General features: G+C 35.7%; 1 protein-coding gene and 1 long non-coding RNA gene across 5 annotated transcripts in view; one reads left to right on the plus strand and one right to left on the minus strand.

Annotated features, from left to right (window-relative positions):
- The window catches only part of ACVR1C (activin A receptor type 1C), a 102,552-nt gene that overhangs the window by 19,038 nt on the left and 60,527 nt on the right, over positions 1-22,987 (minus strand). The window contains exons 4-10 of one of the 4 annotated variants that reach the window (XM_066345359.1): positions 19,443-19,673; positions 15,261-15,428; positions 13,584-13,740; positions 11,729-11,853; positions 9,518-9,648; positions 4,597-4,659; positions 173-4,413 (exon numbers count right to left, since the gene is read on the minus strand). In XM_066345359.1, coding sequence (XP_066201456.1) covers positions 4,288-4,413; positions 4,597-4,659; positions 9,518-9,648; positions 11,729-11,853; positions 13,584-13,740; positions 15,261-15,428; positions 19,443-19,673 — 1,001 coding nt within the window. In that variant the 3' untranslated portion in view covers positions 173-4,287. Of the gene's footprint in view, positions 1-172; positions 4,414-4,596; positions 4,660-9,472; positions 9,649-11,728; positions 11,854-13,583; positions 13,741-15,260; positions 15,429-19,442; positions 19,674-22,987 lie in introns of those variants that run through there. The other 3 variants (XM_066345361.1, XM_066345360.1, XM_066345362.1) reach the window with 3 other exon arrangements.
- On the plus strand, positions 14,140-19,533 carry LOC136378426 (uncharacterized). The gene is made up of 3 exons (XR_010746613.1): positions 14,140-14,293; positions 14,475-14,626; positions 19,458-19,533. It is a non-coding gene; the product is annotated as an uncharacterized lncRNA (long non-coding RNA).

Genomic DNA, 22,987 nt, shown 5'->3' on the forward strand with positions numbered 1-22,987 from the left:
ACAGGAATCGAATTATAATATCTCTCATATCTTTTACAGTTCCCAAGTTCTGGTCTTGGTTTTTGTCTGTGTCACATCTGAAATAATTTAGACCACCAAGAGATACTCCATCATTAGAAGGCTAAATACTAGGATGATTAAATTAAATAATAGCTAGTTTTTTTAAATTAAGAATTAAAGATAATTTTGGAAGACATTGAGGGAGAGTAAGGTGAGAAAAATAATGAAACATAAAAGAAAAGTTAGAGGGATAAAAGAAAATCAAATATGTGAAAATCTGCATTGAAATCCTTTGTAAAACTGCCTGCATTATAGAAATACTTTTAACATTAACACTTCGATAATTATTATTTTCCAACTGACTTTTTTTCTGTTTAGAAGAAGTCCTCAGGAACAAAAAGATACTGTCTTCACTAAATAGTGCATAAAGTCCACATTAGGCATTAGTTTATGAAGCGGATACAAAGCACTGTCATAAAAGTATTCAATAGTATGTTTTATATGAGAAATTATATTTAGAATACCTTCAAAGACCACGAGAACAGCACTTTAAGATACTAATTCTCAAACATTTTCAAGGTTAAAATGTTGTAAATTTATTTAAAGGAATAATTATTGAAGACATCAACTGCCATCAACTGTACTCATTTGCTACTGTTACTTTTTAAATCTCCTGATGGGAAATAAAATGACCATACTTTAAATAAATCTATCTACACAAAATATATTGCCATATTTATTTTAAATAATTAATCAAAAACTATTTCCTGTCAAGCAATTTTACATTGAACTTTGTAAAATGGCAAACGTAGGCTCCCTGCTTTCGGATGATTTGATAATAGGTACTGTGGTCCTTTTTCGTAAACTCTTAAGAAAGCCCTGAGTTCTTTCTGCCCCCATAAGTCATGTGGTGGCAAAATTCCAGCATAACAGTAGTTTTGTTTTGTATAATAATTCTATTAAAGTAAAGGTAATATACTGAATTGTTATGGAACTTGTAACCTAATAAATCTATTGTAGATCTTCATTTTAAAATAAAGGCTGATTTTTAAGTCTTCAGACGCTGCCATCAGAATACTATTTTCATACAATCATGAAATTTAAAATGCAAAGTTGAAAATGTAAAGATGCAAAGCAAGTGCTACACCTAAAATAGTTCACGTCACAGTCATATTTCACTTAACTTTCAAGTCAGAACATAAATTAAGAATTCTAGATGTGACATGACAAATATTTTAGACACAAAAGAAAGTACACAACACAATCTGTACCAATTACACACATAGACTACAGGGCCACAAGTTCATGCTGAAAAATCGACAACAAATAATGTTTCCCTTATTTTAAGGAAGTGATGATACTACATATGTATTTCAACAGACTTTATACAGTACTAAAATTTCATAAATAGCATTTTCCCAAGCTTTATATTATACCCAAAGCCAAAATATTTGAAAGAAGCAAAGAACATTGACACATTGAGCCTAAGAACATTATTTTTTGTTTTAACACAATTCAAAAAAAATAAATATTATGCAGTAAGACTCCATCAAAAACAAATACGAAGTTTTACAGCATAGATATATACAGTATATTTGCCTTATTCTAACATTTACAATGTTGCAAGTTAAGAAAAAATTAGAAGTTCTAAGTTTTTCTAATCATTTTTGTTAGTCTACCGCTTTCTTAAAAAATGTATTTGGTGATTATAATATAAGACCATTCAGTTAGGAGTTATAGTTAGCCAACACAAAAACAAGAAATGTATCTCAAAATGTACAGATTTCTCTAGAGTGAAAGTTGAACCAATAAAAATGTAAAATTATATCTGAACACACTCAAATAAGTTATAAACATAATAACAAGGAAAATGGAGATGTTAAAACATCCTCTCTTAAAAATTAAGTATATTCATCTAATGTTAGGGAATAAAACAGGAAATATTATTTTTGTTTATTTGAAACTATAGTAAAACCATATTAAATACAGAATTTAATTCCCATATATGCAGAAACAATCTATGAGAAATGAAGTTGAGTGTTGTAACAAGCATGAGCAAAATTACTCCCTTCACAAAAGCTTTTTAAAAAATTCTTCACATATGCACTTTTTAAAACTGATTATATGATTTAGACTGTCTGGAATAGCCAAATAAAGATACTTTCTGAGTTGTAAATTAAAAGTATTATAATTTGTCATATAGAACTCAAAATATCCTACTTTGTCATACAACTCAAAACATTTAATTTGTCATAGAGAACTCAAAACATTTACTTTGTATTATAGATATTTATTTGTCAGTTGACTTTCTTTTCTCACACACCTACACCCCTGTTTCTATTCCCAAACTAGACTTTAAAAAATCCCTGAGGCAGAACCTACCCGTCTTTTAATTTCCTTATTGGGCCCAATATTGTGGCAAAGAAGACATAGGATGCCCCACATTGTTTAAAGAATGAATAATTGCATGAATGAGAGTGAAAGTGTATACAAACCATAGTTGTTAGATTTTTGCCTTTGATATCTCATCTCAGTCAAATGAAGATGGGCTCAGTAGTATATTTCCACAGAGAAATAAATTATAAGCACTACAGTGCAGTATCCATGAAAATACTTTAGTGTATCATTCAGAACACTGTTACCCAAGTTGTGCCTTGTGGGATAATAAAAAGTTTCCCCTCCCCTTAATAAAAGGGTTCCATGGTCAAATACTTTGGGAAATTCAGTCTAAAGAAAAATCCAATTAACATTTCTTTACTGCTAGACTCCTCAAAGTACAGGACATACTAATGTGCAGTATCACCTTCTAATAATCTATCAAAAAATCTTTTTGGTGTTGGGTCATCTCAGTAGAAGAACATTCTAAGGAATAGAGTTTAGAAAACAATATTTTAGAACAATAAAAGATACCATGTTAAACTCCTTCACCAAAGCAGAATTGTATATTTGTAGGAAATATTTAATATTCCGTGTATTATTCAGAAGTCATCACTTTTGCCTCCACTGGGAATAGAATAAAGGCATCATTATCACAAGCCTTCTTCTGCACCCATGTGCTCATTTTTAAAAGGTGGGAAAGTATTTATTTACAGTTACTGATATCCTCTGTAGAATCGGGTTGTTATACTTCACTTAAGAGTTATCTTAATTATTTTTCAAGATAGTTCCCAGCTTCATCTTCTTTTCCTGCTCTTTTCTTTTAAATGCATATGCACAAAAGTAATAAGGACTTCTGAAATGTATCTTAAAGAAATCATCTGACAATGGATCTTTATGCTTGATTAAACTCTGGAAGGTTTAGAAAACATTAATATTTAGCTAACAAATAGGGTGACTGAAATTTCTATAAAAAAAAGTGTCAATGGATATTGTCCGAAGAGTTCATGCAGGTATATTATGACTGTGCAAAAATAATTCAATTTGTTGTTCTGTTTACTAAACCAGAAAAATCATTAAGAAAGATGTTTCGGCACAGGGCAACAAGTACTATTGGAATTAAAAGGGCAGTAGGAAGCCAGCTAACTCTATAGTGTGGATTGTCACAAGACTTGGACCTAGAGCCAGCTCTACCACTAGTGGTGCGACTTTGAGACATCTCTCTATGTCTCAAGAAGTCAGCTATCTCATTTGTAAAGAGAGGAAGTAACAATTTTAGTGGCTTTCAAACTGTTTGGTTCAGGGGTTGCTGTGGCGATTGATAGTTGTTAATGAGTATGAGAATGTAGGGGTGGGGGCTAAGCAAGTGGGATCCTGACTGACCTCAACTGAGCAGCTCCACTTTTCTATATTTTATATAACAAAATTTAGAGCAATATTTAATTTTTAAAAGATTTGCTTAATTTATAAAATAGTCAACACCCTAGAGTGCATGGTGTAAAGTTTGGGTTAGATATAATATATACCTAGTTCACATTTTTAATGAATATATTTTCATCTCACTTTTTTCAATACATTTTTTCCACTCATTCGTGTGCTCTTGATTCAAGTAAAATAAAACCTTACTGATACTTATTATTTGTAGTCAGCTTATTTTACACTTTTACAATAATTTTCTTATTAAATGGATGTGTTGCTTTTCAAAATAAAATTAAGACAACATGAAGATTGGATGAAGTCAACTCCAGCTTGATCTGAGAGTAGTTTTTTCACGCTGCCTTTGCACACTTCAATACTGTCCTGCATTATTTCTGAGGTAGACAACAACAACAAAAAAGGCAAAAACATTCACATAAAGAGGGAAAACTAGATAGAAAGCTGTGAGAGATCTCTTTAACATGATTATCATCATTAGGCTTTGCAGTCTTCTTTGATACAAAGTTGAGAAATGGTCTTCTTAATTCGAAGGGCAGTTAGGCGGGCTGCCCCATTGGCATACCAACACTCACGCATTATCCTCCCCATGACGCGGAGTGCCTTTAAGAGAGAAAAACACCCAAGACTTTACTCACACAAAACACAGTACAAGAGAAGCAAAACAAAAACCCCAGGAATTGATGCTAAGCTCTGATGAAAACATAGTAAATTCAAAATGATATAAGAAGGAGAGTAGGTCTGAACCCTTTGAAAAATCCAGTCAATACACACATATATATTTACCTTAAAGAGGCTAACTTTTAACTGAAAATTCATCCATTGATTTCTGGGAATATGGTAGAATGTCTATCATTAAGAAGGGACATGAAAGACAAAAGGGAAAATGGGGTGGGTTGGAAATTCACCATATTATTGACTTTGATGGTAAGTACACACATGTACACATTTTAAATTTTTTCTTTTTCTTTTTTCAATATTTATTTTTTATTGATTTGAAAGAGAGAGGAAGGGAGAGAAATAAAGAGAAACATCAATTTGTTGTTCCAATTATCCATGCATTCATTGTTTGATTCTTATATGTGCCCTGACTAGGAATTAAACCCACAACCTTGACATATCAGAATAAAGCTCTAACTATCTGACTACTGGGCAAGAGCATACATTTTTAAAAGTTCATTAAATGGTATATCAAGATTTGTGCATATGTAAATTATGGCACAATAAAATGATATAAATATAAATATTAAAAATTCTGAATTAAAATAATCAGTAGAAGTGAACTGGTAAATAAGATAAGTACTCAGAGAGGAAGACAATGAGAATGCATGAATCCAGAGATATAAGAAATCACTAAAGCCAAGAAGCTGTTCTGTGGCATCTACTGATCTCAGTGCAGAATTTTAGAATTGACAGACCACATGTGAAAGACAGGAAACATTGCAAAGTCCTGAGTGTAAGGATAAATAGGTCATAGAAGGAATTTTGCAAAGAAAATTGTCTAAATCTCAGCACTAAGTAAAACAAAAATCAAGCACAAGTCTTAATGTTGCAGTGAGCCTGACTGAGCTCACTATTAAAATCCACAAGCACATGCAAAAATGAAGTATCATAAGCAAGAGACAATTGAAACAAGAAACAGTAAAATCAGATGTATCAAAACATTAGATGTTAGAACAAAATGATATAAAATATAAAATGTATACATAAAATAAAACTTTTAATAAAGCAAAGAGGGCCTGACCAGGCAGTGGCGCAGTGGATAGAGCATCGGACTGGGACGCAGAGGACCCAGGTTCAAAACCTCGAGGTCACCAGTGTAAGCACGGGCTCACCTGGTTTGAGCAAGGCTCAACAACTTAAGCCCAAGGTTGCTGACTTGAGCAAGGGGTCACTCTGTCTGCTGTAGTCCCCCGGTCAAGGCACATATGAGAAAGCAATCAATGAACAACTAAGGTGCCACACAAAGAATTGATGCTTCTCATCTCTCTCCCTTCCTGTCTCTCTGTCTCTATCTGTCCCTCTCTCCATCTCTCTGTCCCTGTCTCTCTCTCTCTCTCTCTCTCTCTCTCTCTCTCACACACACACACACACACACACACACACACACACACAAAAGCAAAAAGGAAATTCGAAAAAAAGCATATTTTAAAAAAGAAAAGTACCAATAAAATTTCTTGACATAAAAAATATAATCATTAAAATAAAAAAAAACTAAATAGAAGAGTTAAATGGCAAATTTGATATATCTGAAGACAGAATTGATAAACTGGAAGGTAAATGTGAGAGTTGTTGCATAAAAACACAAATTTGGAAAATAGGAGAGAATGAAAAACAAGCAAAGTAAAATAAAAGGTCTAACATGTATCCAATAAATTTTCTTAAAATGGGTACCAGAGACAATGAGAGGAGAAATTATTTGAACAGATAATGGCTCAGATTTTGCAAAATTGAGGAAAGTCACAAATCCTCAGAATGGGAAAGTCTAAAACTTCCAAGCAAGAGACATCCATATCAAACACATCTTAGAAAAACTGAAGAATACTAAAGACCTAAAGAAGTTCATGAGGTAGTCAGGAAGAAAAAAAAATTAACTGAAAAGAGATAAAAATTAGTTGACTTCTTATTAATAATAATGGACACCAGAAGACAATGGAATGATACCTTAAAGTGTTTAGAGAAAACAACTGTGAACCTAATTTTTATGCCCAGATAAACTATTTGTTCAAGATTGTGGATGAAATAAAGACATTTTTAGACACTCAAATGCAGAAAGAACTTACAACCACTAGATCCTCACTAAAACAAAGAAATAAACAAAATGTTTAAATAAAATACAGTTAAAAGATACACATCAGGAAGTCAAAAAATGATCTTAGAAGGAAGCTCTGAGAGCCAAAAAGGAATGTTGAGCAAAGAAAATTATAAACATGTTCGTAAGTCTAAACAAACATAAAATCACATTAATATTTAATACATAGAATTAATACAAAATAAGACAAAACAAATACTGGGGAAAATCGGCAAGAATTGCATATATTAGCAATGAACAAAATTGAATACATAAAAAAGACTGTTAGGTCTATTCTAGGAATGCATGATTGTTTTAACAGTGGAAAATCCATAAATGCAATTCATCTATTGTATTAAGAGACTAAAGCAGAAATGCTCATAGAGAGGGAGAAAACTTCTCAAACAAATCAGCTTTTATTTAGCCTAATTAAAAATTTTAAAGACAAAACCTGCAGCAAATACCATAATCAAATATGACAAATACAAAGTTTTAAGGAGCAAAACAACGATAGCCACTATCACCACTTTCAGGCAATATTACACTGAAAATCCGGGAAAGTGCACTAAGAAAGAAAGACAAAGCATGGGGACTGGTCCCAGAACTCTCATTATTGGGAGATATAATTGTCTATGTCAACACTCCAAAAGAATCTACAGTTTTTTTACCTTAAAGAAACTTTGCCACACACACATATTATAACACATAGACAGGGGAAGGGCAAAAGTAGGCTCATAGTTGTGAGTTTATTTATGTATTATTATTTATTTGTTAATTATTGTATTACTTATCATCTTTATTATATGTGGCTTAAGTGTCTGTTTGTCGCTGATAGCTTATTGGTTGCTTGCGTAACTGTACTAGCCAATGGGGTGAACTTGCCACAGCTGAACGCAAATTGAGCGGGTCAGGGGGAAGGTGAACATTTGTTTGCATTGGCAATCATCTGTTTTACATAAAAACTACGTCTTAACGTAATTTCTTTTAAGAATGCCTCCTAGAAAATACAGCACTGAAGAGGAGAGAAAAGGAGCTAAAGCTGCACAAAAACAGCTTTCTCGACAAAAAGAAACCACTGAGCAGAGAAAGACAAGGCTTGCTTCAGTCGCAGAGCAAATGCGTCTTTCTCGGCAAAATGAGACTGATGAGCATAGAGAAACAAGGCTTGCCTCAGATGCAAGACAAAAAAGCCTGTCTCGACAAAATGAGTCCCTTGAACAAAGGCAGGAGAGAAATGCAAAAAAACGACAGAGTAATGCTGACTGAAACGCAAAAAGGATTAAAACAGTTTCAAATGGAGAAACTTTAATTTTTGAGCATTCCTCTGGTGACATGAATATTAAATGTGAACACTGTCAGTCCTTAAACTTCAAGTTAGAAACTAATTGATTTGACCGTGGCAAGAAAGGATTTTCTCAATGTTGCAAGTACGGAAACATTGTAGTTCCACTAATTGAGAATTATCCACCAATCTTGAATAAATTCTTGACTAGTCAGCATCCAAATAGCAAACAGTACATGGATAGCATTCGATCAGTTTGAATTAGCAGACACCTTTGCACAAATCATTTTAATTACAATTTATAATATCTAGAACAGCGGTCATTTCATATGACTGCCGGGCTTTCTAGTTATTATATAAACACCTCTAAACTTACTTTTGCTTACCCCTGAATAGTATCATTATTCAAAAAAAGAAAATCAAAGATATGACAATTAATAGTACAGTGGAAAAAGAAAATAAAATGTATTATGCTCATGTAATGGGATAGTACACATATAAAAATGAACAGATTTTATATACATATATGAGAAAGTAAAAAGAATAAGAAGACTATCTACAGTGAGTTTCAATACATTTCACAAATATATAAAAGTAAGCTACATATATGTTTATGTATATATATATGGCAAAAGTCTAAAAAAAAACCAAGGCAGTAATAAATAATTAATTATAATAGGAATTTCTCAGAGAAGTAAAGAATATTTAAAGGTCCTAAAAGTATTCCATTTTTAAAACTTGGGAGTGAATTCACTGCTTTTCATTTTATTATTACACTTAACATTTTACCCATGTCATTTATTCTTGCACTGGCATAAAATTATTATTAGGAAAAAATTAATTTCAATTTCATTGTAAATTCCTCAAATTCTGCTTCTAAAATAAGTATGTAGGTAAGCTTTCTATGCTAAATAGACATAATAAGCCATAAACCTTGCTCTAAATAGAAAAAGAGTTGAGTGAAACAGAAAGGAAAAGATAACCAACATTCCTGCAAGAAAAAGAAACTTTTCTGCGGAAAGAGAATGAGCTCAAGCTTCTACAGGGTTTGAAATTAGGAGTAATTTATGTAATAACAGGATGACTTAAATTGTAATACTGTGTGGCACAGACATTGAGTACCCTTCCACTATGCCTTGCTCCCCATAGTTCTCTGCCCTTGCTGTTAGATGAAATCGTGAGACTGGTTCTGGTCTATGAACCATGAGTGGAAGAACTATGACTCATTGGCACCAAAGTATTAAAGAGCCAGTATGTGACCCTCCGGCTCCTCTCTTCTCTTGACCTATGCACCTAAAAACTATGTGTTGAGATAACAGCATCCTAAAATAAAGTCACCTGGATTACTGAATCACCACAAGGAGCATGTTAAAAGTTGCCTACCCTATAGAGGACTTTGTAGAGCAAGAAATAAAATCTTGTATAAACTGTCACTGGGATGTCAGGGTTTGTCACTGTCCCATAGCTTAGCATAATGTATATTTACAGCTAAAGGGAGTAAAACCAAAGACATGTACCTACATATATGAAATGAATTCGATGCCCAAAAGAGAACTATATGGTCTCTGAAAATCCTCCTTGATACTTACCTCAAAATTATAATAAAAAATATATACATAAGAATGTAGTCTTACTTCACAGCTTTGCCACTGGTTGGGGATACTTGGTCGAAACTTCTGGTCACAAACAACCTTCCTCATTTCCTCTACTGAGGGGTCTGAAGGCACCATGTCATAATAAGGCAGCTGGTACTCCTCAACCAGTCCTATAAGAAATTTGCACAATGACTTTCTCAGTTTGAATTATAGACAAAGATGCTTATATTAAAATAATACCAATTAAGTCTTCTAGGCACAAGCGGCACCATGGAAAACTGGAATATCAAATTTGTTAAAATTATGTATTACTATAAAACTAAATACACTGTATAAGTGTAAAGCACTTGGTAGAATAGGTATTATATAAGTTTATAAAATTGTATAGTACAAAAATTGTACGTAATTACTTTATATAATAAATACCTTTATATAATTATTTACCACATATATAATTTTACATATAAATATATTAAGTATAGTTCATTTTAATAATTATACAAAATATAATTTATAATATGAAAACATGTAAATTTTGGTTTATATAACATTCCACTGTGCAATTCAAAAGCAACACCTAATTGTGAAATTTATAGTATGACCTCATTGCTCTATGAATGAAGTATAGTTCTCCATTCAATAACTTTTTCAAAATAAAATAGCTTTCTCTTTTTAAAAATTGTTAGGCAATCTTTTAAAAGCTGAATTTCTTATTTTTGGATTTTAGAACTCCTGTACCTGAGAATGTTTTAAAGAAGCAAAGTATTTGAAGATGAATGGTTCAACAGGAAGGTTTATATTTAAAGAGTCTCAAATACACAGACAAAGACTAAAGTTTTATTACCAGAACAGCACTTGAATTCAAGAATTTCCTTATAAAATAATTTGAATTAACTAGTGCTTTTAATTTAAAATATTTAAGATGTGCCACAATATTAGAAAATGAACTTCAAATCGTGTTAATCACACTATTATTCTGACAAAAGCCAAAAAAGCAAATCTAGACAAATACCACTATTTTGCCAAATCTAAAACATGCCAAACATGTTCGAATCTTGCTATTTACCAAGCACTGTCCTGAGCCCTTAGATGATTCAATTAAACAGTCTTCAAACCACTGGCTACAGCAGGTACCGTGTTCTCCCTATGTTACAGAATGAGGAAACAGGTACAAAGAGAGCCGTAAATTTGCTGGAGGCCACACAGATGGCAAGCGGCGGACCTGGAACTCAGTCCCTGGCTCGGGGACACCAGTGTCCGCGTTCTACACCTCTATACAGTATCTACTGCTTCCACAGATAGCTTCGTCTTCCTGAACGTTTGATCCTCTCACCTATGAATGAAGGGGGAAAGTATGTTTCCTCATCCAAATACAATTTTAACTTGTAAGTTTTTCCATTTTTTTAAAAATGAGATGAATAAGGCAAAATGAGATCAGTACAAAATGCTAAAAGTGACAGTGGGGGAATGACAGCCCTTTCACTGAGTATTGAACTGTGCTCGTCCTCTGTACTAAAAGCTTCACCCGAATCAACTGAACTAACCCATTAAATCCTCAAAGCCAGAAGGGTCACTTTTATTATTTCTTCATTTTACAGATGAGGAAAGTGAGACCAAGTAACTTGCCTAAAGTCGGATGTCCAGAAAGTTGCTAAACCAAGGCTTAGCCCTAAGTCTGTCTCACTTTAAAGAGAAATTCTAATTTATTTAACCCCAGTATTTACTTCTCTCCATTGATGCAACAGTTCCATCAGACTGTATTTGTAGGGTTTCACCTTCTCAAATCCTTCCTCTCATCACTGTCTCTAAACTGCCGGGAGCAGTCGAGTCAAGAGCCTAGTCTTTGCTCCCCTGCAACCTGCACTTTATCCCCCACACATCCTCATCAGGGGAAAAAGAATGAGAAAAGCCTGAAAACCAGAAGACTGCAGTTCAAGTCCTGTGGCCTTCAAAGCCATCTGGTATAAAATAGGGAGAAAGCTAACTGCATACAAAAACAAATAAAAATTTTCAAGTGCTTTGCAAAGTATCATTACAGAAATCTGAATTATCAAAACCATCATAATATAAAATCTCCATTATATGCAGGACACTCCACTCTTGCCACTTAAAAGATATGCCAAAAAGTATTCTCTTAAGTATTAAGAAATGATTCAATATGCTGCTTAGAAAAAAAAAGGATAGAACATCATATGTTGTATTCAGAACATCAAGGAAAGTCAGACACAAAATATATGTCCAAAATCTTACCTCCAACTGAACACCTTCGGGCTATTTCCCAGTAAACCAGACCAACAGAATAGATGTCAGCTCGTTTGAAGGACTCAAAGATATTCACATTTATTGTATCATCGAGCATTTCAGGGGCCATATACCTTTAAAAACATGCACATTTCAGATTCTGTGTATGACTTTATAGCAATCTAGTAAAATACAATCTTAAAACCTGATATAAAATGTACGTTAAGATAGCTTACATCAATTTTACAGGTGGATCTGAACCACTACAATAGAATGAAATTTAATACTACAGTTACTGACTCAGCCGTAATTTAAATAGAACTAGAAGTCAGCCCCCTCGGTATTAAAGGATGTGTGCAGGAGCCAAATACTTGGAAAGCATAAGCCAAAGGGGACCCAGTAAGCAAAACACTCAATAGCAGAAATGAAACTCAATTTCCACCAGAAGCTTATTGCCAAGGAAAGCTCCTTGAGGGCAAAGGGTATATTTCATTCTTGGTGGGCCCAGCACTCCAGCCTCGTGCTCAGCAGCATTCCACAAATCTCTGCTCTGAATGAACACTTTATTACACATTAGCTCCAAGAAATATTACATATTATATACTGACTCCAACAAACTTACGGTCTTGTTTTAAATGGACTAAATCAAAGTGATCCACAGTTTATGGGAATGACTGAGCCTAGCTGTCCTAGGAAGATTTTGAGAATTTTTCAGACTGTTCGGGTGAGGGTGTAACATACTCTCAAATTCTTTTAACGGCTTTAGGTTCCCTTAGGGAACCCGGCACCCAAGGATTCTCTGAGGGTCCCTAACGTGGGGGAGGTGAGATGAGTAAGTCAAAGCTAGCTAATTGTAGGGGAAAAAGAGAGACTCCTCAGGGCTGCCCTGTCTGAATACTCCCTGAAGTGTTGCTGGGGCCTCATTAAAGTCTCCTGGGAATGAAGTGAAGGACTCTAAGGCCTGGCCTGGACTCTCAATTATGGCTTGGAAGCTAACTATGCCAGCTTAGAAACTCTCTACTCTCAAGGGCCTTTAAACACTCCAAGAAATGGTTTGGTTGTTTCTCATTTCAAGGTCAAGAAACCTGGAATTATGCCAAAGTGATGCAGAGCCTGAAATACAAATAAAAGGAAATGAAAGCATATTGGCCTAATGGCCACAGGCTGGCCATAACAAGAAAACACCAGACACGCCATCGCTAATGGGCCTGTACTGACACATGTGTGGGGTACTCTGTTTATGTCTTGCTTGTTGGTAACTATCAGAGATGCTGTTCCTTGACAGTGGGAACTGTGTCCAAACTCATATTATCTTAATACACACCAATCTGGGAGACTTACAGATAAATACAACTATAGGTTAAATACATAAGTTGTCACATAAAATGTCCAACTGTTAAGAGAACACATATATGTATGTATTGCACACAGTCCCTAGTCTCTCTAGTCCAATCTATTGATTTTGCAGCTGTTGTTTAGAAACTGAGCATACAGAACTAGCCTCGAGTTTCAGTTCACTGATGAGATATAAAGGCTGCTGTACACTGTTGACATTTTTTTCCCTCCTTTCTGTAGGAAAACATGTTCTTGGAATGTGGCACACTAAAAACAATATACCACCATCTCCTTCACTAATCCTCTCCACTGGCCAAATGGATACTTTCTCTGTGACCAAAATGCCACCTCTCCTTGCTTTATAGCCGATGTGCCACTAATCTCTCAGTGACCCAAAGAGGTCTGCATGCTCTCTTGGGTTTAACGGTTTCCCATTTAGACCAGCTGCCCTGCCTTATGCACATCCCAGACATTCATGTTTATGGGACAGTCACTATTCTTAGTGTGCTGCCAAAGTAAGTTACCTTACCTTTTGGTTCCCACTTTGGGATTCTGAGGTATGTCAATAGTGTTCAGTATTGAATCGTGCTTCACAGCTAATCCTAAATCTGCTATGGCACAAGTCTCACATTTTTTCACTAAGATATTCTTTGATTTTATATCTCGATGAGCAATGGCAGGTTTACCTATAAAGCATAAGAAAAGCATATTCACTTCCTCTGTTACTGAACATTGAGTCTTCCCAGAAGGAATTATTTTGAAGACTTGGCTCAAATCTTCCCTGACCACCCGTTCCTCATGCAAGTCCTTCTCCAGCAGAGTATCCCATTTTGCCTCCTTGATAGCGCTTATCACTCTCTAAATTGTCTTGTTTATTCATGTTTAATTACCTGTCTCTTCCAACTAGCCTGTGAACTGCATAAGGACAGAGATGTCGGAGTCATCACCATGACTTCAATGCTTAGATCGCTAGGTAACATTTAGCAACCACTAATGCATGTTTGCTGAATGAATAGGGAAAGAATTAGCACTGCTGTGTACACATAAAAACAAGAGGAAATATTCTCTGAAAAAGCAAATTTCAAACTTCTATGATCATAGATCAGCCATTCTCAAATTAAGCCCAAAGATGCTGAGGGTCCTCAAGACAGCTTCCCAACTACCTATCTGTGTGACATCATCTTTTCTTCACACACTTCAAGCAAAACAACACATTGGAACAGACTGAATGAAGAACAGGTATGAAAATCCAAACATTAAACCAGACATTTGCAAAATTGTGAAACAAAGCCATAATTTTTACCAGACTGGTTTTTGTATTACAAAAAAATTATGTAAATTTTTTAAATTGTTATTTGTGCTAATATTTAATTGGTTAAATAATTATTGTTATTTTTTAAAAAAATTTATTCACTTTTAGAGAGAGTGGAGAGAGAGAGAAAGAGAGAGCAAAAGAGGGAGGAAGAGCAGGAAGCATCAACTCCCATATGTGCCTTGACCAGGCAAGCCCAGGGTTTCGAACTGGCAACCTCAGCATTCAAGGTCGACGCTTCATCCACTGCGCCACCACAGGTCAGGCTAATTATTGTTATTTTAAGTAAATTAGTATTTTTATATTTCTCAATTTTAGTTCTAATATAGTAAATATTAAGAGACATAATTTACATACAAAAAAGCTATTGGGGGTTTTCAGTAATTTTTAAGAGAATAAAAGAGTCATGAATCCAAATTTGAGAACCACCAGCCTGACTAGACTAATGATTTTCTGGAACCCATTCTTTATTAACTCAATAAATAAAAAGACAATTGGTATTATTTGGCCTTTACGTATATGACATATGAATATTTTTTAAGATCATATTAACTTTTCCAATTATTTTAATTATCAAAAGTAAACATTTAAATTATTTTTACTTTCTGGATATAAAGCACTTGCAATCAAAGTAAGATCTCCCAGGTATATATGCTAATGGTAAAAATGAAGTCACCAAGAATAAAAAATATTAGTATGGATATATACAAAATAATAAGTATGCAGCTGAGAGTTGATTCTATCATAACAAATTCTTCAGCTTTATAAAGTAAATTTAGTGTTTCTTTACATTTAATAATTGTAATAAACTAAAAAAAAACCTTAAACACTAAAAAACAACTCAGTGTTTCTATCGTCATTTTTAAGGAGAAAAAAATTAGAAAGAAAAGTTACCTTGTGTACCAACAATCTCCATATGAAGGTGGGCCAGACCACTAGCTATTGAAAGTGCCAGTTTGATCATTCCAGACACTGTCACTATGTTTCTATTCAAGTAGTCATATAAAGATCCCTGTTCATGATATTCCAAGACGAGCCAAAGCTGAGTCCATGTTCCATTATCTAACAGGAAAAAAATTTGTTGCTGTAAAATGTATGTTGAGAAAGAAGCCAAGAGCTTTTTAACAAAGTTAGTATTTAAAGTAAATCTGTATTGTTAACAAAGCCACGTTAATTCCTTCACGAATAATGCTTACAGTTTGAATTAGTGAAGTAAAAATTCTCAGTGAGTTCCTGAAAATGTTGATGTATTTACAACCTGTTATATGCACCCACCCTAGCTATAAGAAGCTGAAAGGCAGTGACTCTAATTGAACATTTCCTTTCTTATTCCCTGTATATCAATACTTGGAAATAGCAAATGCATTAGAGGAGAAACTGCTGAGATGCTTTTAGGCTCATTGTTGTGTTATAAATTACTTGAGATTTTAAGAAAGACTTTACCAATAAAAAACAGAAATATAATAAATTTACACAAAGTATTCTTACTGTCATAGGAGTTCTAACATTCCAAGTATGTTCATGTCACTCACTTTTCAAATATCAAGTTGATAGTTTTCCCCAAAAGTTTGTTATGAGCCAAACACAATAACTAGGCATTTTCACATAATTCACCCCATTTAACCAAAAACTAATTGAGCTTATAATATATTTATTATTTATTTATTTATTTATTATTTAGTGAGAGAAAGGGAGGCAGAGACAGATTCCTGCATGCGCCCCAACCAGGATCCACTCAGCAAGTCTACTAAGGGGCAATGCTCTGCCCATCTGGGGCCCTTGCTTCATTGCAATTAGAGCCATTTTTTAGCACCTGAGGCAGAGGCCATGGAGCCTTTTTCAGTGCCCGGGGCCAACTCACTCCAATTGAGCTATAGCTGCAGGAGGGGAGAAGAGAGTGAGAAGCAAAAGGGGGAAGGGTGGAGAAGCAGATGGGTGTTTCTCCTGGTGTACCCTGACCAGGAATCGAACCCAGGACATTCACACACCAGGCCAACACTCTACCACTGAGTCAGCTGGCCAGGGTTAAAAGATTTTTAACAGAAAGATATTCACCTAAAACTTCTCTAAGTATTAGAGTCCTTAAATTAGATTTAGCTTTAACTTTCTGGATAAACTGTCTACAATAACCCTGGGCAGTCCTGACAAGTCCTGATGCTTAGAGAAACAAAACTATAATAAACATTTGCTAAGGACTTTTTCTACTTAGTGTTTTATGTACTAGAGCTCCTCATTATCCAAACATTTAATTTCCAAATCTAGATGTGGTGAAGTTTCCTAGGAATGAAAAAATCAACATAACATGATAAAGTTCACTAATAAACTGACCTCATATAAAACAAACTCTCACTCACACCTCTCTCCCAGCTTAACACCAGTGGCTATCTTTGCCTTCTCACACCAATGTCTTTGTCAGACAGTTGACTGAAAAGTGAAACTGTAAGTGTTGCAAAAGATACAAATTGCATGATGATGAAAGTGATGTTAGAGACCATTTGGAGTCAGGCACAAAGGCACTGACAGGTCAGCCATTGAAAGAGGTAGGCCAGTGACTGAAGAAGAGAGAAGCAAGAATGATGTTTCTTATACATATTGTTTCATAATCCAATAAATGACATGATTAAAGTAGCCCATCAAGATAATCCATATAGCTACAGTCATTACTGCTTCCACCACATTGCTAACCAGTAGGTAGTTCAGCTCATCATTAGAAAAAAAAAGACATTCTTTTTTCTTTCCTTTGTATTTTTCTGAAGTAGGAAACGGGGAGGCAGTCAGACAGACTCCGCATGCACCCGATCAGGATCCACCCGGCATGCCAACCAGGGGGTGATGCTCTGCCCATCCAGGGCTTCGCTCTGTTGCAACCAGAGCCATTCTAGTGCCTGAGGCAGAGGCCACAGAGCCATCCTCAGCGCCTAGGCCAACTTTGCTCCAATGGAGCCTTGGCTGCGGGAGGGGAAGACAGAGACAGAGAAGAAGGAGAGGGGGAGAGGTGGAGGAGCAGATGGGCGCTTCTCCTGTGTGCCCTGGACTCCTGCATGCCAGGCCGATGCTCTACCACTGAGCCAACCGGCCAGGGCCTGAAAAAGACATTCTTAACAGCTTAATAAGAAATGTTTGATTTTCAATACACTGGATATATATTTTCTTTATTTTAATTTATTGTATTTACATAGATTCTAGTGTCCTCCCGAATGCATCCCTCCTCCCCCATGTTCCCATCAACATCCCCCTTGCCCCCCTCCCCCCAGCACCCTCCTCTGTTCCCTCTAAGATTTGCTTTTCTGCTCTCTATAACTCTGTGTTATATGTATATAATTTCACCAATCTCTTCCCCTTCTCTGATCCCATCCTATCATCCCCTTTCCCTCTGACCACTTTCCCTCTGGCCCCTTTGATCCTGCCTCTGTTTCTATTCCGTTCCTCAGTTCACTTTGTTCATTGGATTCCTCAAATGAGTGAGGCCATATGATATCTTTCTTTCTCTGCTTTGCTTATTTCACTTAACATAATAGTTTCCAGGTCCATCCATGTTGTCACAAAAGGTAAGATTTCTTCTTTTTCATGGCCCCATAGTATTCCATTGTGTACAAGCACCACAGCTTTATAATCCACTCATCCACTGACAGACACTTGGGCTGTTTCCAGATCTTGGCTATTGTAAACAATGCTGCCATAAACATGAGGGTGAATTTCTTTTTTTGAATCAGTGATATGGTGTTCTTGGGATATATTCCTAAATGTGGGATGGCTGGGTCAAAAGGCAGTTCCATTTTTTATTTATTGAGTAGTCTCCATACTGTTTTCCACAGTGGCTGCACCGGTCTGCATTCCCACCAGCAGTGCAGGAGGGTTCCCTTTTCTCTACATCCTCACCAGCACTTATTATGTGTTAAGAATGTGGAAAGAATCTTTTTTTTAAGCTCACTTTGGCTTTACTCAGTTTCTCTCTAGCAAATCAAGTAAGATAAGTCATCAGCCAATGTAATCATGGCCAAAATGTACAATAATGCTAAGTTTCTCTTTTGCTATCTAATTAATAATAAATATTTTCATGATCCAGCTTATATCAGATAAAAATAATCATAGATTTTTAATTTTCATACATATTGGTGGCTGCCTGATATCCACAGATAACTTGTTTTCTAGCTAAAGGTTACAATCTCTATGTCTCAAAGTTCTTCATATATTACTGATTCTAAAAAAATTGATTGGAGATTTGCCCACTTTGCTCCCTGTTTCCCTTTACGAAAACTAATGCACAGTTAAATGGGTAAAAAGTTATGCAAAAAGAAAAAGGGGAGCATAGATAATCCACAAACTTTATATTTAGTCGCCAAATACTCAGGGATATTTTATGAATATTATTTAAAGACCAAAAAGTTGATGCTCTGTCTTCTTCCACAAAAATAAAAAAGTACTGCTGTTTGCAGTTGTTAATGTTAAACCTCAAGCTATAAATCACATTCAAAGTATGTGAATAGAAAATTTCCCTAAAATTGCACTGCTCGCCACCATTCTCAGATTGTTCACAGAAATCTTGAGTCCTACAGTTTAGCTTGTTATACAGATGAAAAGTATAGTCCTAGCAAAGGTGAATATTCATTGATTTACCTGTATCAATTATCAAACGACTAAAGTATTTCTGTCCTGATTAGTTAAAAGCTGGTATTGAAAACTCCCAATTACATTTCTGTGCCCTGGATACCCAAGCAAAACTCAGCCCCCACCACCGACGACTCTTCATGGCCCACCAACTAAAGGGGTAAAACCCAGCATGTCCCAGAACTCTGTTCCAATTGAAGCTTCTGATCTGATTGGGTAGTTCACCAGTTCACCAAATAGTTTAATTATCTCTGGGCACAGAGTCACCATGCTTTCATATCACACACAGGGTTAGTGCTTTACTGCGTGGTGTGCACATTTATCTGTGGAGGAGAGGAAAAGATTATTCTTTCTTCCACAAGGAATTAGACTTTTATGTAGACTTCATTAAAACAGAGAGATGATTTATTCTCATCTGATAATAGACATACCATTTTATTTGCTGAAACCAGCTAAAATGAAAAATACCTTTGTTGTCGGCAGCAATGAAACCAAGGATGTTTTCGTGTCTCAGCATAACCGTCTGGTAAATTTCTGCTTCGCGAAACCAAGACCTCTCATCTCTGGACGAGAATATTTTCACAGCCACGTCCTCGCCACACCACCTGCCGTGCCATACTTCCCCGAATCGCCCCTTTCCCACCATCTCCTGAAGTACGATTGTCCTGGCAATTGTTCTTTGAACCAGCAGAGGTAAACCTAACCAAGAGAAGATGGAATTAATGATAAAAAAGTAATCAAGGCTGGAAATGGACTGAAAGGTTGACCATTATTTTCACATAAAAGAGTAAACATTTCAGCACTTTTAACATTTTATCCATTTTGAAGAAACAAGCACCTTTTAACCAAACTTTAATGTCAAAGCATGCTCAAAAAATATTTGAAATTCTTAATCTGAATTTCTCTTCTCATATTAACAAATAAAAATTTCTTGAATATAGCCTGCTGCTGCAGATATCTGATTTCCTAGAATTGCTACAGATCTCCCTGGGTTCTGCATTAAGCCAATCAGATTACTAAATACACAGAAGTATAAACAAATGCTGTTAGCCTTTAAAATAAAATCTGTGGTTCCAAGTACAACTGGGAACACAGAAGAATTCTTTGAGAATATTTTTAAAAAGCAAATTAAAATTGGAAAGGGAAGGATCAAATTCAACAATCAAGTGAAATAACTCTGTTATACTAAAAGCAAGGTACATAGAAAATATCAAATGGATATTTTCTGCAGAATAAAAAAATTAAAAAATAATATATTCTAGTGCATGTAAAAATACTTAGATTCTTTGAATCAATACCTCTACCTCTATAATTCTATCCTAAAGATTTAATGCAAATGCAAAAAAATTTATGTCAAAATGTTTAGGAAAAGTATCTGATAATACAAAATTGTTAGATACAGTGCAGAGATTAAGAGCACAAATAAGAAAAATCTGGGTTCAGCCTGACCTATGGTGGCACAGTGGGTAAAGTGTTGACCTGGAACACTGAGGTCACTGGTTCAAAACCTTGGGCTTGCTCAGTCAAAGCACATATGGGGAACTACTATGAGTTGTTTCTTCCCACTCCTCCCCCTCTCTCTGTCTCTAAACTAAATAAATAAATAACCTGGGTTCACATTTCAGCTGTGCCACATGGTAACCATGGGCAAGTTATTGAACTCTGAGCTTTGGCTTCCTTGTCTGAAAAACAGAAGCTAATACTATTACCTATTACCTATCTCACAGGAGTACTCTGAGAATTAACAAGCGTGTTAAGCACTTAGCACAGTATTTAGCATATTGCATACTCAGTATGGTTAGTCCTTGCTATTATTTCTTAGGTCAGGGTTTTTAGAACCGATAATAATGATGCTGCTTATGAAGAGGTATTTCATAATGATACAGAAAAACACTTTTGCTATGTTAAGTAAAAGTAGCACAGAAAGTTCTATCCAACTAAATTAGTGTACCTAGCTATTTCAAATATGCACAGGAGAAAGGCTGAAAAGGAAATATGCCAAATGCTATTTCTATTTAGTGGAACTAAGGTGATGTGTGATAGGTCTCTTTCTAATTTTGTACATTTTCTTAATTTCTACAGGGGGTATTTATGACTCGTATAATTAGAGGAAAATAGTTAAAGGGGTTACAGTATAATTTACCCTGGAAAGTCATGTTTAATAGTTGTTGTCATTGTACTCAGTAGCTGCGAAGCCCTCATAGCAACAACCCTGTAAGCTCCTGTAGGACTCGTCTCTGCTCCTGGAATGAGCTGTGGTTTATTCACATGTTCTCATCATGAGAACCACTCACTGCGACTAAATACGCACAGACTACAGGTTTGCTATTATGGATCTCGACAATTAGTCACAAAGCCCCATAGCCAGAAAGTTCTTCTTAGATCATCTGGTTCAACACGATCATTCCAGGGAAGAGAAAATTGGGGCCTGCAGTAATTATGAACTGGCCCAGGAAGAAGCTGCTTGTGGGAGTGGGAGGCAGACCTACAATTAAAACACTGATCTTTAGTCCAAACTCTTGCTCTCTCACCATTTAACAGACATAATGTATTCCTCCCCTGTTGGGAAGATTGCTAGCCCAAACAATATGGGCTATTTTTGTAAGCTACAGTCAATTTTACCACTTGACCACACACAATAAAAGTTGTTTTAGAAAATGTATTAGGCCAAATCACAACCTCAATGTCTCTCCTCCCTCCCCCGGCTTGCACGCGCACACACACCCATAAAGAAACATCACCACCAACAACCACTACCCACAGCATCGTGACAATATTTGGCTAGAGAACTAAATAAGTCAATGTTTTCAGAATGCAAACTGATCAAACACTCAGTCAATGCCACAGACCAGGAAAAAAGTAAGATAACATTACCTAAGGTACTCAGCATAGCAATTAAGGTGAGACAGTAAAACTCAATGCAAGTTGCCTCAGTATCTTTCAAAACAACCACCCCAAATAATCTAATTCTTATGTTATACACTTAGAGATTTCATTAGAAGATTTGTGGATGTTGCATTTCCTTGTAGGTTCATTTCATTCTTTTTTAAAGGGGTTATAGAAGCTGATGCCTACCGGATGGAAAGGCACCTTTTGGAATGTCTCCATCTGTCAGAAGTATCATGTCATGAGAGAAAGGCAGCAACCTAGTCTAGTCTCTTAGAAGCCACCCGAGACACAATCCACTCTCAAAGCCAGCCCAGGAAAACATCAGCCCATTTTCCTCTCTTGCAAGCATTATATCTCTTTGAAATTTGTCCCTGACCAGGTCAAGGATAAGCTTCACAATTTTTGTTTTTCAACATTTGACAAAGCTGCCTCTCGTTTAAGGACGCTGGCCAATAAGAGAAGCAGAGAGGAGTAGAAGCACCCGACCCCGTCCCCAGGAGAGAGCTGTGACAGAGCTGAGCTGCAGAGAGGCCCATCTCCGCTGTCACAGGGAGTGCCACTGTCACTCCCTTTCAGCCAGCGGTCACTGCCAGGCATACGCAGCTGACATGAGGAAATAGTGCCTGAAATCCTTTTAAATTACCCACTAAAAAAGTCATCCAAACTTTCTTTTTAAGAGAGATCTTAGAATAACTTAAAGAGGAGAGAGTTCAGCAGTCAATAAATCCAAACTTGGGTTTAAAGATTAAAAAAAAAACCAGCAAAAAATTTACCATTAATTTTTTATTTTATGCCCTGCCTCCTGACTACTTCTGTAAACTAAATACATAGTCTTGTCATAAAATCTCTATTACGTTTATTTGAAAGGAAAAACCTTGGTCATATTAAACATACTCAGAGTTGCTCCAAAATACACATTTCAACCTAACATCTTCAGAAGATGTCTTTGTGGTAACTAAGTAGACGGTTATTTAATCACTTGAACCGCATAAGGAAGTTATTTAAAGTTCAAGGAACTGGGCACAAATCAGAGCTCTCTGTGTGCACATTTTGTACCTAAAACGTTGCCAGAGCTCAAAAAATCAGGGCACCGTGGGCCCCAAAATGTAAAATTCAAGGAAGGA

This window comes from Saccopteryx leptura, chromosome 7 (genome assembly GCF_036850995.1).
Source record: "Saccopteryx leptura isolate mSacLep1 chromosome 7, mSacLep1_pri_phased_curated, whole genome shotgun sequence".
Taxonomy (NCBI): Eukaryota; Metazoa; Chordata; class Mammalia; order Chiroptera; family Emballonuridae; genus Saccopteryx; species Saccopteryx leptura.